The 15,826-nt window shown below is 48.4% G+C and overlaps 1 protein-coding gene across 2 annotated transcripts in view; it reads right to left on the bottom strand.

Moving 5' to 3' along the window:
* Positions 1 to 290: 290 nt before the first annotated feature.
* The window catches only part of VWA2 (von Willebrand factor A domain containing 2), a 417,877-nt gene continuing 402,341 nt past the window's right edge, over positions 291 to 15,826 (bottom strand). For both annotated transcript variants that reach the window (XM_069611869.1, XM_069611870.1), the window contains 2 exons: positions 13,184 to 13,306; positions 291 to 954 (listed from right to left, as the gene is read on the bottom strand). In XM_069611869.1, coding sequence (XP_069467970.1) covers positions 833 to 954; positions 13,184 to 13,306 — 245 coding nt within the window. In that variant the 3' untranslated portion in view covers positions 291 to 832. The remainder of the gene's footprint in view (positions 955 to 13,183; positions 13,307 to 15,826) is intronic.

Genomic DNA, 15,826 nt, shown 5'->3' with positions numbered 1-15,826 from the left:
TGTGTGTGACCGTGTAATAAATCGTGACAGTAAGAGTATAAATTAGGGTAGGGAGGGGAGAGAGGTGGCGTGGGGGTCTTCCCCCCGCATTATTTTTAAAAAAGTAGAAAAAGTAAAAAGTTCATTTTGTTTTTCGGTGAAATGGATTTGGTGAAATCTCCATTATGTGAAATATTTTCGAAGAAATCACATACATCCATTATCTTTAGCCCAAACTCCTGTGTCTGTGCAGTACCATTTTTAAATTCATCCTGTGCACCCTTTAAGAATTCTGTCACACATTATGACCATTGGGAGCAGCCATTTTTAAGCATTAAAAAAACCAGTTGTTAATAATATGCAGTAACCGAAAAAACTTAAATAACATTGAATATGTCTGAAAGTGACCTGCAGAAAATGGCGGGGTTTTTTAACATGATTTTGCAAACTCACTTGGATTTTGCATGTTTCTGTGCAAAATGAAATTCAGCGGGATGAAACAGACAAAATTATGCATGGTGCTCAATGCCAAAAGGTGTGGATGTTCAACGGTCAACAGGCAAAGCAGATCGGAGCAGGATGCCAGTGGGAATATTACCCAGCCCAGTTTCTAATAGGACTAGACCCTGCAAAGCGCAATATGGACAATACACAATCGTGATGTACAGTTATTGTCTGTGCTTTTGTGTTGGTTTCCAGAACTGTGGCTTTAGCCCATAGCATTTGCCTTGGACTGACGTTCTGTGGATGGTTTCTGTGCGTGGGTGTTGGCCATAGGTAGCGCAATGACGCGGCCAGGGTGTTGCAGTGGCGCTATCTGGACGCAGTAGGCTGCGCCGATGCAACGCTCCGATCAGTGCTTCGGCTGGGCATGCCTCTTTCGGTGTTGCCCTCTGGAAAGATGGCGGTGATGGCGTTGCCTTTGGGGCGGCGCGAACAAGGCAGAAGGCCTGGGCGAGTCGCCCCGTGCAATTTCTGTAAGCAATGAAAAGAGAATCAATTAGAAAGGCGACTTATATTTATAGGGAAAAAATCACAAGACTTTCATGTGAAGGCCTTGGGGTGCTCAGCAGTTTTGCCAAGGGGTCAAGCGCCTTTAACACTGGATCAGCATTACAAATTGAGGATCATTCATGAACGATCACACCTGGTCCTTGTGAAATGAGCTTGCAAAGTCCACTCTATGAATTCACCAAATCACAATGGCCACTGGAAGCGAGGCCACTGAATGAACGGGCACACTGGCAAACATTGGCAGGATACTGCATTTCCCTAGGTCAGTGGTCTGCAACCTCTGGCTCTCCAGATGATTTGGACTACAGCTCCCATTAGCCCCACCCACCACAGTCAATGATGAGCAGCACTAGAAATGGAAACAATTTACTGGGGGAACCCTCTCGCCTTGGAGGGGCGGGGCCCCAGGCCAGGTCATGCAATATAGTATCTCTTCATAAAACCCAATCCTGGCGATTTGCAAAAAAGCAAAGAGCATTATGGGAACTTAAAAATGTCCGCAGTTTTAGATTTTACCCATGTCATAGTGATTCAGTAAGAAACACTTTTGAGCGAATAAGTTGGGCTCTGCAGTTTTGATTGGTCATACTCTTCACCCTAAGAAAAAAAAATGCCTGTACATTGCAGAAAATTATACCAGTTTGGAGAGCTTGTATGTGAGGTTTTGAAAGTTTCTGTATTCAATTTCCCAGGCCGAGTCGCTGCTTGTGGGTTGCTCGTGCATGGTTTCAGGACAGATCTCACTGGGAGTATCCTGTTCTAAGCTGAGTTATCACACTCATGAGCAACCCGTGCTTCAACTAGAGTTGGGTAAACTCCTGTGTCTTGGTCCGGGGCAGCGCTCGGGCAGGACTGCTCGGGCTCTTTCCAGCCCATTTGCTGCACTGGTGATGAGGGATGATACAAGCCCTAGTTCAACAGAGTGGGGAAGAACTGCACTGTCCTATGGGTGAATAGGTTTGGTCTGAATTCCCATATGTTTAACTGAGCCCAGCACTTTGGCATCCATGCTGGGGTGCATGAAGATTGAAGAGGCTTTGAAGCAGGAACAGTGCTTCAAGTGGTCCGGGGCCAGCTGGGGATGGGCCTTGGCATTCTCCTAAAGGTGGGGACCGGGGGGCCCCCCTGCCAGGGGGCCCCCCGGTCCGACTGCAATGTTGGCAGGACACATTTTCCCGCCATGGCTGCAGCCGCGACGGGAAATGCGCCAGCCGTTAAGTCAGGCAAGCTGACAGAGGGGCCAGCCACAACGATGCTCTGGCTGGCACTTCTATCAGTCACTGTAACTTCCACTGGTGACCCTTTGCGGGAGGGGTCACCAGAGGAAGTGTATGTCCCTTTGTTTCCCCACCTCCTCCCCAGGTCACTAAGGCATCTTTAACCCTCAGTGAACCTGGGGACTCCTTGACATATTTCGAGGTTTATAAAAGATGGCTTGAAAAGTATGCACACCATAAGGTATGCACACAAATATATAACTTATATATTTGTGTGTGTACCTTACTATGGTTTGTGTACTTTTCAAGCCATCTTGAAGTACACAAACCATAGTAAGGCAGGCTAACAAATATATAAATGTAAGCATTTATAAATGTATGTGCGAACCTTACTAAGGTTTGTGTACTATTCAAGCTATCTTTCATTACAAACATAGAAATAAGGGAAATGGTGCAATTAGGGGAGAGGTTGAGTTTAAGAAGAAGGTAGTCCCATCAATCTTCCTAATGGGTAGTGCATCTTTTGCTATGAGGACCACACCCCCTCCATTGGAGCAGGGGCGGTCCTGTCTGAATCTGGTGTACCCTGGGGGAAGTGCCAAGGAGAGGGCCGGACGCTTCATGGAGACAAGTTTCAGTGATCATGAGAAGGTCCAAGTTGTGAGTGGTGATAAGGTCATGTATGTCAAGGGCATGAACATGGAGGGAGCCGGCATTGGTGAGGGGAGAGCTGAGTGGGGGTTTTCTGTGCTGGCAGCTATGAGCGGAGGCCTATCGTTGGGCAGGTCTGAGCAAATGCATTTTAGTGGGCACAACATTAGGCAGATCCACAGCTTTGGGTAGAACAGAGGTGCTGGTGGGTCTAAGCAAATGCAATTCAATGGGCAAAAAATTGGGCACAACATTGGGCAAATCCACAGCTTTGGGTAAAACAGCGGTGCCGGTGTGTCTAAGCAAATGCAATTCAGTGGGCACAACATTGGGCAAATCCACAGCATTGGATAACACATCCGTGCTGGTAGGTCTAAGCGGATACAATTCATTGGCGGCAATATTAGGCATGTACACACCTGCACTATCAAGTTTGGGTGTGAGCACATACACATACTTTGGAATTACATTAGGTATAACCACAGCTTTGGGGAAGACAGCTGTTTTGGCATAGGAGGGCAGAGGTATAACATTGTGCATAGCATTAGGCAGTGAGCCAGCGTTAGGCAAGGTACTCCTGCTGGCAACTGACAGAGTGCATGTTAATCGGAGCAGCCGTGTGCCTAGAGTTAGATTCAGGCTTGCTGGTAAACCGTGAGTGGCATAGGCAAAGAGCCTCATTTATGGCCCCCAGGGTCTGCAGGGTTGGTGCGTGGGTGTGGGCCTGGCAACGCTTGGCGAAATGTTGCGGCTGTGTAGTTATAGGCCGGGGGGCGGCCGCTTAGCAGCTGCACACGTAGCAGTGTGCTGTACTAACATGGTGCACTGCTGGGTGGTGGGAAGGAGGTGGTGTGGCGCACAGCCTGTGGGCCACAACAGGAGCCGGTTTGGGGAGCCTGCAGTCTAGATGATGATTTCGGAAGCAGGCGTCAGCAGGGGTGTAAGTGGGTGGCACTGTGTGAGTGCGAGCGCAGAGGGAGCCTGACGTTCAACGAAGGGCGTGTAGCAATGAGGATACTGACGATGCAGCCGAAATGGTGGGCCGTGGAGTGTGGAGCAGGAGGGGTGACGGAGGGCTGGGGGCCAGCCAGGGGCTCGGGGTTTGAGCAGAGGGTTACCTGAAGACTAGCTCAGTGGCATGGCAAGTGGTGTCACCGGCAAGCAGCGGAGAGCTGCAGAGAGCACTTTAGGCCTTGGCAGCACGGCTTTGCCTGCCGGTGGCGCTTGTTCTTCTTCTTGCTGATAGATTTTTATCCATCAGCGGTGATTTTTTTGGATACCGAGGCTTGAGCCTCATTACTCCATCTTCTCGGGTTGAGTGTGTAGTCGTGGGTTTGTATTCTTCTTGGTCTGTGTGGTCTTGTCACAGTAGGGTGCAACGTTCCCCATATATATAGTGGGGAGGGAGGAGGTGGCGGGGAGGTGTTTCACCCAATCCGGGCAGGCGGCGGTGAATGTATCAGGGTCGTTGTTCTTTTCTGTTGGAATAACAACGACGGCGGCCATTTTAGGAGGTCGTTCTGGGCCACGAGACATGGCAAGGGTGAGGGAACACTCCGGTGTCCCTCGCGTTCTGTTTGAAGTTGTTGTGGGGGGGGGGAGGGTTTGGGTAATAATAAAGGTAGGTGGGGTTGGGGGGTTGTGGAAGGTCCCCCCCCACATACGTTTGCGGTAAAATGTCCTATAAAAAAAAATGTGATCTCCCACGATGAAAAAGTCTTGATGGAATCACATAGAACCACCGGCCATCACTTAGGGGGGTCTTTTGAAAGAAAGACAAATTGAAATGAGTGCAATGGGGAGAAGGCCACTCAGGAGACCATGTGGAGTGGATGGTGAGCTTATCTGGATCTGCGGCCATTCCATCATCAAGTGGGCCGGAGTACAAGCAGAAACCAGGTCCTACGGGAAACAGCTGGGGCAAAGTTATGGACAATGTGAGGAAGAGGATGGACGCCTTGAGGACAGTTAACGCCTGCAGTGCTCGAGCTTGAATAGCGCCGGACAGGGAGAATACCAGTCAGCTCCCAGACACTGGCCCCGTTAAAAAAAACGTTAAAATAGTCCCCTCCATATAGGGCTGAACGCCTCTATTTTTCAAAGCACTGCCACACAAAAAAGACGTCTAGACCCATTGCTAACGTGGCTGTGTCGCAAGTTAATGACGTGAAGTTCTCCCTCAAACACTTTGGGCTGAATCCGCGTACAAAGGCAGTGTGCACATGCCATGGTAAAAATAAACACACATGATGCGGTTCGTTTTACATAGTTCCTTCAACGCTGGTGTTAATGTACATTATTGGCCAGAAAGAAAAAACGATTTGGAGATGTTATCTACAATCTACACCGTGAGCACAGACCTCTGCAGAAAGCACCGAACACAGTGAGCTATCTGTGCTGCCTGTCAGTAGGAGTTGTGTAGATGTGCCTGACTGGTTACCACTGGCTAGCCCTCTGTTTACACTGGATGTAGAGGACGGTGCTGCAGAAAGCCTCACCGGCCCTTTAGTTCTGCTCATGTGTGTATTACTTGGTTATCCCGTGCCGAGGCAGCCCCTGCCATGAGAGGGAACATGGGAGGGTGGTGGTCACAGGCAGGGAGCCAGCCCTAAACCAGCAATGGACCAGTTCCGGAGTCTTTAATGTTGTTGGCCCACTGGGCAAATGCCCGACCTGTGTAATGGCCAGCCCACTGAGCTTGGGGCAGGGAGGTGTGGGGGGTTGAGGGGAGCAGGCCAGGTATGCGAAGTATACATGTGGGTGACAACAGTTTGGTGGCTGAGACAGGAGTCAAGTTGATTAAGGAGGCAAAGAAGGATGTGAGTGTTTCACAGGACAGGTGGCCAGGGACAGTGATAGTGGACAGTGTTGTTGCCTAGGGGAATTTGGAGAAAGCGGTCAGTGATGAAAGGAGCATGATGACAGGAGGTGAGCAGGGAAATAAGGCACTGGTGCAAGAAGCTGGTGTTCAGTTGCCTGGAGCAGGAGGGAACTGGATTGAGTTGCCCAGAGATGTAGAGGCAGGGTGGGTTGCATCGATCTCTAATAAGGACTATGGTTCACACCCATAAGGTGAATGATCGGATGGAAGACTAAGGGCCTACTTCACAGAAGCCTTTTATAATGGCAAAACCCCATTGGAATACACTCTGTGAATTAGCCCCTAAGAATGGGAAGTTAACTTTGGCATGGAAGGGGCAGAAATAACACCATCTGGGGGCTGGGGGGGCTGGGTGGGGGCGAAGGAAAACAAAGGATGGGGGAGGGGCGAGAATGCATTGTGGGTGGATTGTTAATGATCTAAGAGGGGGGTTGTAGATACAGTATTTTTTAGTTATTAGGATATTGTTTAGAGAATCGCTTGGAGGAGTGTGCAGTAGTGGACATTCTATGGTACATGCTCCTGCCGGGGATGCATATGGGTTCATCCGGATTAACCGTTAAGAGGCCGTGTTTAGGGAATCGCTTGGATGAGTGTGCAGTAGTGGACATTCTATCGGACATGCTCCTGCCGGGGATGCATATGGGTTTATCGGAATGAACCTGTAAGAGGCCGTGTTTAGGGAATCGCTTGGAGGAGTGTGCAGTAGTGGACATTCTATCGGACATGCTCCTGCCGGGGATGCATATGGGTTCATCCGGAATAACCGTTAAGAGGCCTTGTTTAGGGAATCGCTTGGAGGAGTGTGCAGTAGTGGGCATTCTATCGGTCATGCTCCTCCCGGGATGCTTATGGGTTTATCGGAATGAACCTGTAAGAGGCCGTGTTTAGGGAATCGCTTGGAGGAGTGTGCAGTAGTGGACATTCTATCGGACATGCTCCTGCTGGGGATGCATATAGGTTTATCGGAATGAACCTGTAAGAGGCCGTGTTTAGGGAATCGCTTGGAGGAGTGTGCAGTAGTGGACATTCTATCGGACATGCTCCTGCTGGGGATGCATATAGGTTTATCGGAATGAACCTGTAAGAGGCCGTGTTTAGGGAATCGCTTGGATGAGTGTGCAGTAGTGGACATTCTATCGGACATGCTCCTGCCGGGGATGCATATGGGTTTATCGGAATGAACCTGTAAGAGGCCGTGTTTAGGGAATCGCTTGGAGGAGTGTGCATTCTATCAGACATGCTCCTCCCGGGGATGCTTATGGGTTCATCCGGATTAACCGTTAAGAAGTCGTGTTTAGGGAATCGCTTGGAGCAGTGTGCAGTAGTGGGCATTTTATCGGACATGCTCCTGCCGGGGATGCATATGGGTTTATCGGAATGAACCTGTAAGAGGCCGTGTTTAGGGAATCGCTTGGAGGAGTGTGAAGTAGTGGACATTCTATCGGACATGCTCCTGCCGGGGATGCATATGGGTTTATCGGAATGAACCTGTAAGAGGCCGTGTTTAGGGAATCGCTTGGAGGAGTGTGCAGTAGTGGAAATTCTATCGGACATGCTCCTGCCGGGGATGCATATGGGTTTATCGGAATGAACATGTAAGAGGCCGTGTTTAGGGAATCGCTTGGAGGAGTGTGCAGTAGAGGACATTCTATCAGACATGCTCCTCCCGGGGATGCTTATGGGTTCATCCGGATTAACCGTTAAGAAGTCGTGTTTAGGGAATCGCTTGGAGCAGTGTGCAGTAGTGGGCATTTTATCGGACATGCTCCTCCCGGGGATGCATATGGGTTCATCCGGATTAACCGGTAGCAGCTGTCTTAGGAAGACGAAGGACTAGAGGTGAAGAAAGCTCGGTTAGTTGAAGATTTCTTGTTACCTTTCTGTGGCCAATGCATGCGGGACAGGAGAGTGACCGTCTATTGGCCCTAATTCTGGGTGGTAATCACCCTGTTTCTCACACAGCGGCCCGGGTAAAGGCAATGTCCATTTGGTGAGAAACAATCATGGCGTCATAAGTTGTTTCTTCACTGAGGATGCAAATATCTGGTTATTCTATAGCACTCTATGTAAAATGAGTCATCTTTCCCTCCTCATTTTGACCTCTCAGTAGTCCATGTTATATTACGTGTAACCATGTAAATGTGTCTCAATTCATACAGACGTCTTGGCTTGCGGAAGTGAGCCTGCTGCGTGATCTCCTCACCATCGACCAAGCACTGAACCAAGAGAATTGCACTCACCTGCTCAAAGCGGTGACAAAACGTGAGCATGGTGTGTTGGCCCGGAGTGTGAGTCAAAACGTCAGAGAGAGAGAGAGGAGGGGAGAGAGAGAGAAAGAGAGAGAAAGAGAGAGAGAGAGAGAGAGAGGGAGGGAGGAATGAAGGGAGGGAGAAAGAGAGGGAGAGGGTGTGTGTGTGTGAGAGAGAGAGAGAATGAGAGAGGGAGAAAGAGGGATGGAGAGAGAAAGAGCCGAAGAGCAGGATACAGGGAAATAGTCACAGAGAGAGAAAGAATGAGAGAGAGAGGGAGAAAGAGCGAGAGAGAGAGAGAGAGGGAGGGAGGAATGGAGGGAGGGAGAAAGAGAGGGAGAGGGTGTGTGTGTGTGAGAGAGAGAGAGAATGAGAGAGGGAGAAAGAGGGATGGAGAGAGAAAGAGCCGAAGAGCAGGATACAGGGAAATAGTCACAGAGAGAGAAAGAATGAGAGAGAGAGAGAGAGAGAGAGAGAGGGAGAGAGGAATAGAGAGTGCAAGAGAGTGTAAGAAAGGGAAAATCTGAGGTGTGTGACACATTATCTTAGACCCTGCTGTAGCGTACACTGTCGTGTACTGTGAGAAAAAAAAGGCTTATAGATCTCTTGCTGCTAAAATCCACCCCCCCCCCCCTGGAACGGTGACCTCCCTGTTCCCTTGTATCTCTGCGTCCCTCGCGGCGTCCTTCCCCCTATGATTTGTAAAGCTCTCCATTGCTTCAATACTAGGTCCAGGCCCAGGCTCAATAAGTACCGTGATAATAATCATAATTCTGATCTGTCTGAGAATGTGCAATGAAGTCAGGTGTGAATGTGCAATGTAGTGAGATGTGAATGTGCAATGAAGTCAGGTGTGAATGTGCCATGTAGTGAGATGTGAATGTGCAATGTAGTGAGATGTGAATGTGCAATGTAGTGAGATGTGAATGTGCCATGTAGTGAGGTGTGAATGTGCAATGAAGTCAGGTGTGAATGTGCAATGTAGTGAGATGTGAATGCGCAATGTAGTGAGATGTGAATGTGCCATGTAGTGAGGTGTGAATGTGCAATGAAGTCAGGTGTGAATGTGCAATGTAGTGAGATGTGAATGTGCCATGTAGTGAGGTGTGAATGTGCAATGAAGTCAGGTGTGAATGTGCAATGTAGTGAGGTGTGAATGCGCAATGAAGTCAGGTGTGAATGTGCAATGTAGTGAGGTGTGAATGTGCAATGAAGTCAGGTGTGAATGTGCAATGTAGTGAGATGTGAATGTGCCATGTAGTGAGGTGTGAATGTGCAATGAAGTCAGGTGTGAATGTGCAATGTAGTGAGGTGTGAATGTGCAATGAAGTCAGGTGTGAATGTGCAATGTAGTGAGGTGTGAATGTGCAATGAAGTCAGGTGTGAATGTGCAATGTAGTGAGATGTGAATGTGCCATGTAGTGAGGTGTGAATGTGCAATGAAGTCAGGTGTGAATGTGCAATGTAGTGAGATGTAAATGTGCAATGTAGTGAGATGTAAATGTGCAATGTAGTGAGATGTGAATGTGCAATGTAGTGAGATGTGAATGTGCCATGTAGTGAGATGTGAATGTGCCATGTAGTGAGATGTGAATGTGCCATGTAGTGAGATGTGAATGTGCCATATAGTGAGATGTGAATCTGCAATGTAGTGAAATGTGAATGTGCAATGTTGTGAGGTGTGAATGTGCAATTTAGTGAGGTGTGAACGTGCAATGTAGTGAGGTGCGAATGTGCAACGTAGTGAGGTGCGAATGTGCAATGTAGTGAGGTGTGAATGTGCAACGTAGTGAGGTGTGAATGTGCAATGTAGTGAGGTGCGAATGTGCAATGTAGTGAGGTGTGAATGTGCAATGTAGTGAGGTGCGAATGTGCAACTTAGTGAGATGTGAATGTGCAATGCAGTGAGGTGTGAATGTGCAATGCAGTGAGGTGTGAATGTGCAATGCAGTGAGGTGTGAATGTGCCATGTAGTGAGATGTGAATGTGCAATGTAGTGAGGTGCGAATGTGCAATGTAGTGAGGTGCGAATGTGCAATGTAGTGAGGTGCGAATGTGCAATGTAGTGAGGTGCGAATGTGCAACGTAGTGAGGTGTGAATGTGCAATTTAGTGAGATGTGAATGTGCAATGCAGTGAGGTGTGAATGTGCAATGCAGTGAGGTGTGAGTGTGCAATGCAGTGAGGTGTGAATGTGCAATGCAGTGAGGTATGAATGTGCAATGCAGTGAGGTGTGAATGTGCAATGCAGTGAGGTGTGAATGTGCAATGCAGTGAGGTGTTTGGAAGTTGCGACGGGTCATTTGGCATCTTATAAAAAAACTCAAATAAAATCCAAAAGAATAAGGTACATGATATTGGGGAATCAGTTTATAAGCCATGTTGTAATTACAACCAAATCACAGGGGTGGTAAGTGACAAAAAAACAACACAACTTAGTGACCTTGCAGGAAGTGACATGACATGACCTGATCAACTTCACAAGAAGTGGAATAGCACGGAAGTAATCCCAGGAAGCGGATACATTAAGCCTGTAACACGTTTTAAACTTGTACATTGAGAAAATCAGAAGCAGATTGGAGACCTCTAAAGCTCAAAAAGGCCAGTGTCTCCAGTCCCGGATTTTTTGGGATTTGGTGACTCAAGAGAGATTAGAGGTTTCCATAGGAATTACAAACAATACCATACCAGATCACACTAGTGGATTCGAGACCCCTGGGCGACAATAAGTGATGTTTTTTTTTTTACCTGTCTAAACAAAGGTGTCTATTCAATGAGAGCGTTAAAAGTAGGAGTGTTTGTCTGGATAAGATCCTGTCCCCTACCCTCTTTCCCTATGGCATGAAGAGACACCCAGCTCAACACTGCTCCATAGCATGAAGAGACACCCAGCTCAACAATGCTCCATAGCATGAAGAGGCAGCCAGCTCAACACTGCTCCATAGCATGAAGAGACAGCCAGCTCAGCCCTGCTCCATAGCATGAAGAGACACCCAGCTCAGCCCTGCTCCATAGCATGAAGAGACACCCAGCTCAGCACTGCTCCATAGCATGAAGAGACAGCCAGCTCAGCCCTGCTCCATAGCATGAAGAGACACCCAGCTCAGCACTGCTCCATAGCATGAAGAGACACCCAGCTCAGCCCTGCTCCATAGCATGAAGAGACACCCAGCTCAGCCCTGCTCCATAGCATGAAGAGACATCCAGCTCTGCACTGCTCCATAGCATGAAGAGACCCCCAGCTCAGCACTGCTCCATAGCATGAAGAGACACCCAGCTCAGCCCTGCTCCATAGCATGAAGACACCCAGCTCAACACTGCTCCATAGCATGAAGAGGCAGCCAGCTCAACACTGCTCCATAACATGAAGAGACAGCCAGCTCCACATTGCTCCATAGCATGAAGAGACACCCAGCTCAGCATTGTTTCATCTCATGGTCCAGCCTCACATCACAGAGCAAGAGACACCCAGCTCAACACTGCTCCATAGCATGAAGAGACCCCCAGCTCAGCACTGCTCCATAGCATGAAGAGACACCCAGCTCAGCACTGCCCCATAGCATGAAGAGACACCCAGCTGAACACTGTTGCATCTCATGGTCCAGCCTCACATCACAGAGAAAGAGACACCCACCTCAACACTGCTCCATAGCATGAAGAGACACCCAGCTTAACAATGCTCCATAGCAGGAAGAGACAGCCAGCTCCACACTGCTCCATAGCATGAAGAGACCCCCAGCTCAGCACTGCTCCATAGCATGAAGAGACACCCAGCTCAGCACTGCTCCATAGCATGAAGAGACCCCCAGCTCAGCACTGCTCCATAGCATGAAGAGACAGCCAGCTCAGCACTGCTCCATAGCATGAAGAGACCCCCAGCTCAGCACTGCTCCATAGCATGAAGAGACACCCAGCTCAGCACTGCTCCATAGCATGAAGAGATACCCAGCTCAGCACTGCTCCATAGCATGAAGAGACACCCAGCTCAGCACTGCTCCATAGCACGAAGAGACACCCAGCTCAGCACTGCTCCATAGCATGAAGAGACACCCAGCTCAGCACTGCTCCATAGCACGAAGAGATACCCAGCTCAGCACTGCTCCATAGCATGAAGAGAGACCCAGCTCAGCACTGCTCCATAGCACAAAGAGGCAGCAAGCTAAACACTGTTGCATCTCATGGTCCAGCCTCACATCACAGAGAAAGAGACACCCACCTCAACACTGCTCCATAGCATGAAGAGACACCAGCACTGCTCCATAGCATGAAGAGACACCAGCACTGCTCCATAGCATGAAGAGACACCAGCACTGCTCCATAGCATGAAGAGACACCCAGCTCAGCAATGCTCCATAGCATGAAGAGACACCAGCACTGCTCCATAGCATGAAGAGACACCCAGCTCAGCAATGCTCCATAGCATGAAGAGACACCCAGCTCAGCACTGCTCCATAGCATGAAGAGACACCCAGCTCAACACTGCTCCATAGCATGAAGAGACAGCCAGCTCAACACTGCTCCATAGCATGAAGAGACACCCAACTCAGCACTGCTCCATAGCATGAAGAGACACCCAGCTCAACACTGCTCCATAGCATGTAGAGACACCAGGCTCAGGACTGCTCCATAGCATGAAGAGACACCCAGCTCAACACTGCTCCATAGCATGAAGAGACACCCAGTTTAACAATGCTCCATAGCATGAAGAGACACCCAGCCCAGCCCTGCTCCATAGCATGAAGAGACACCCAGCTCAGCACTGCTCCACAGCATGAAGAGACACCCAGCTCAGCACTGCTCCATAGCATGAAGAGACACCCAGCTCAGCACTGCTCCACAGCATGAAGAGACACCCAGCTCAACACTGCTCCATAGCATGAAGAGACACCCAGCTTAACAATGCTCCATAGCATGAAGAGACCCTCAGCTCAGCACTGCTCCATAGCATGAAGAGACGGCCAGCTCAGCCCTGCTCCATAGCATGAAGAGACACCCAGCTCAGCACTGCTCCATAGCATGAAGAGACACCCAGCTCAGCACTGCTCCATAGCACGAAGAGACACCCAGCTCAGCACTGCTCCATAGCATGAAGAGACACCCAGCTCAACACTGCTCCATTCTATGATGAAGCCTCACACCACAGAGCACCCCTGGTTCTCGCTGGTCTCTGGGGACGGGCCTGGTACTCACTTCTCTCACAGTGCGGGCCCTCCCAGCCGCGACAGTCACAGCGGTAGCTCCCTCCGCGCAGGATGCAGACGCCTTCGTTCATGCACGGGTTGGGCCTGCACAGGTTCACTGGTCTTTTCGCCTCTAAAATACAAAATATCGTATGGTTACTGAATTTTATAGGGTACATTTTAAAAAACATTTTGAATCCAGGAAGGATCAGTTGCACACTGGGTTTATTTGTATAGATTCCATACTATAGACCGCTGAGTTTGCATTGATGCAAAGATTGGTGTGCAAGCCACAGGTCACACTTGTCAATCCTGGAAGGGAAGATGCAATTTTATAGCCTTAAAAGGTTGATATCAGGAGAATATAGTTAATGACGCCACCTGTTATTTAAATTGTAAAACAAAGCTTTTAGCGTACACCACATAAATAGTCATTAGCACATGGATTCCATTGTAGAGCTACTCTAGCCAATCAGAATGCTCGGAAGGGAGGCTGTAATCTCTAGGATAGGCCTCATTCCAAACATTTAAAAAAGGTAGCAGGCGCTCCTCTCCAAACACGTTGACTTAAGCAGCAGCAGCAGCAGCCTGACAAGCAGCAGAGGAACAGCTGTCTTCAGCTCTTTGAAGACAGTGGGGAGCACGTGCAGTTCAATTCCCCAATTAGCAACCAGCAATGAAATACAACATGAATCGTTTTTGGTTACTAGTTCCATGTTTATTAAATTAATATCAGAAATGACTTATGTGTGCCAATTTTTTCACACAATAAAGAAAGTAATTTTATAGGGAGTCTCTCTCTCTCTCTCCCTCTCTCTCTCTCTCTCTCTGTTGCCTACCCGCCCTCCCCTCACCGCCAAAACAAAACACAGTCTTTACTGCACCCCTTCCTTCCCTCTCCACTTACCTAATGGCCCGGAGTTCTGTGCTCTGGTCCCGGCACTCCTCTCGCTTGTGGCTGCCATAGAAATGGAAAAGGGACTTACCTTTTCCTATGGCGGCGGACATCTTTTTTCCCCTCGGGAGATTGGCGTTGTGCAATACGCGCAGCCAATCTCCCCCCAAAAAAAGAAACTATTTGCACTCAGAGGGAATGTCTATCACCCCCTTTTCGTGGGGTGGGCATAGCCGATAATGGCTCACAGTCCTTACCGAGGCCCTCCCAACCCTCGCTTCGCTTGGGCCTTCCTAAGCTCGGGCTGGTGGGCCGTTAACGGCCTTGTCCGCCCCCGATCCCCAGATGCCGGGGTGATTGCCATATTATAATATTGGAATGTTGGTGAAGCATTGCGAACAATGGGTCATCAGAGGACCTAAACCACTGTTATAAAGTTTGATAGTTGTCGCCAGCATTCCATCTTAATTCACAGCATATCCTTTAGTCAATATTCTATCCTGACAATGCTCGCTGCAAGGTTCAGAGCGCCTTCTCCAACTGCTTTCTTTTGTTTGTAACCTGTTTTTTGTGATGGTGGCATATTTTAATGGCATTAACGTTCTAGGGGTTGCGGTGGGCTGTAACAGGTGCTATTGTCCTTTACCCTTTTTAATCACCCCCGGCTTCGCCTCAGAGCCATATCTGGGAGTGGGCTATAATGCCTCATGATAAACAGTATGCATTGAGTAGGCACCTTTTTTATTTCCTTACATTATTTTCCTAGCGATTCTCATAGGATTTCTGTGGGATTCATAAGGGTTTCTGAAGGCTAGGGCATCCCTAGTTGAACAGTAGGAAAACTCTATCCTACGATTCCTCTAGGATGGTCTCATAGCCCTCCTAGAAGAGTTGCTGCATGAGCGCCCTGCATTTCTTTCAAAATGGTTTTTATAATAATAATAATCTTATTGTGATATAGTCCAAAAATGTGGACTTTACACAAGTTATAAGCATAAAACACACATTATTATAAGATAATGACATATAATAAATGTATAAAACGTATAAAGCGTGTAATACAACAACACAATGGATAATGAACATAAACATAACAAAGCTAAACATAGCAGTGATAGCAAGAATTCAATTCCAAGTACGGAGGAAAAAGGGAGCAAAAGGGGAGGGAAACAATACAATACATGTCTTTGGTCCAAATCCAAATTCATCATACTGTACCTTACATAATTCCTTTTAAGCATATACATATATATGGACAAAGGTTACATAAAAGCCCCCAGAATTGCAGCAGGGCCTAGTAGCTTTCCAGGGTCACATCCCAATGGGTCAACAGGTAATATCGAACAAAATGGGGGACATGGCCTCTATTTATCAGGCAAATAGGTCTTCACTTGTGTCCATACCCTGAATAGGGTAAGTTGTAATGAGATGGTATTGGAATTAAGGCAATAATCCCAGAAGGAGTCCCCAATGAGAGCTTCATACCTATGTACAAATTTGCCACGTATGCACATATACACCGGCCGCAGCTTACCGCATTGTGTCAGAACATGTCTGGCTGTCTCAGGGAATCCTACTCTGCCACGTATGCGGCAGTTCATGTGTTCAGAAGCCACCCCCAAAACGTGGGCCTGTGACTGCAAGAACCGGACGTTGGTTTATACGCAGCCTTAAAATGAATTTCCTTAATTCGGGAGCCGGACATAGTAATAAATAGGGCTGGACGTTTCGGTATCTGTGCACCACGTGGGATACCGC

The sequence above is a fragment of the Ambystoma mexicanum genome, chromosome 8, assembly GCF_040938575.1.
Source record: "Ambystoma mexicanum isolate Mex_15411 chromosome 8, UKY_AmexF1_1, whole genome shotgun sequence".
Taxonomy (NCBI): Eukaryota; Metazoa; Chordata; class Amphibia; order Caudata; family Ambystomatidae; genus Ambystoma; species Ambystoma mexicanum.
The sequence above is the reverse complement of the archived record's forward strand: the minus strand, read 5'-3'. Positions and strand labels throughout refer to the sequence as shown.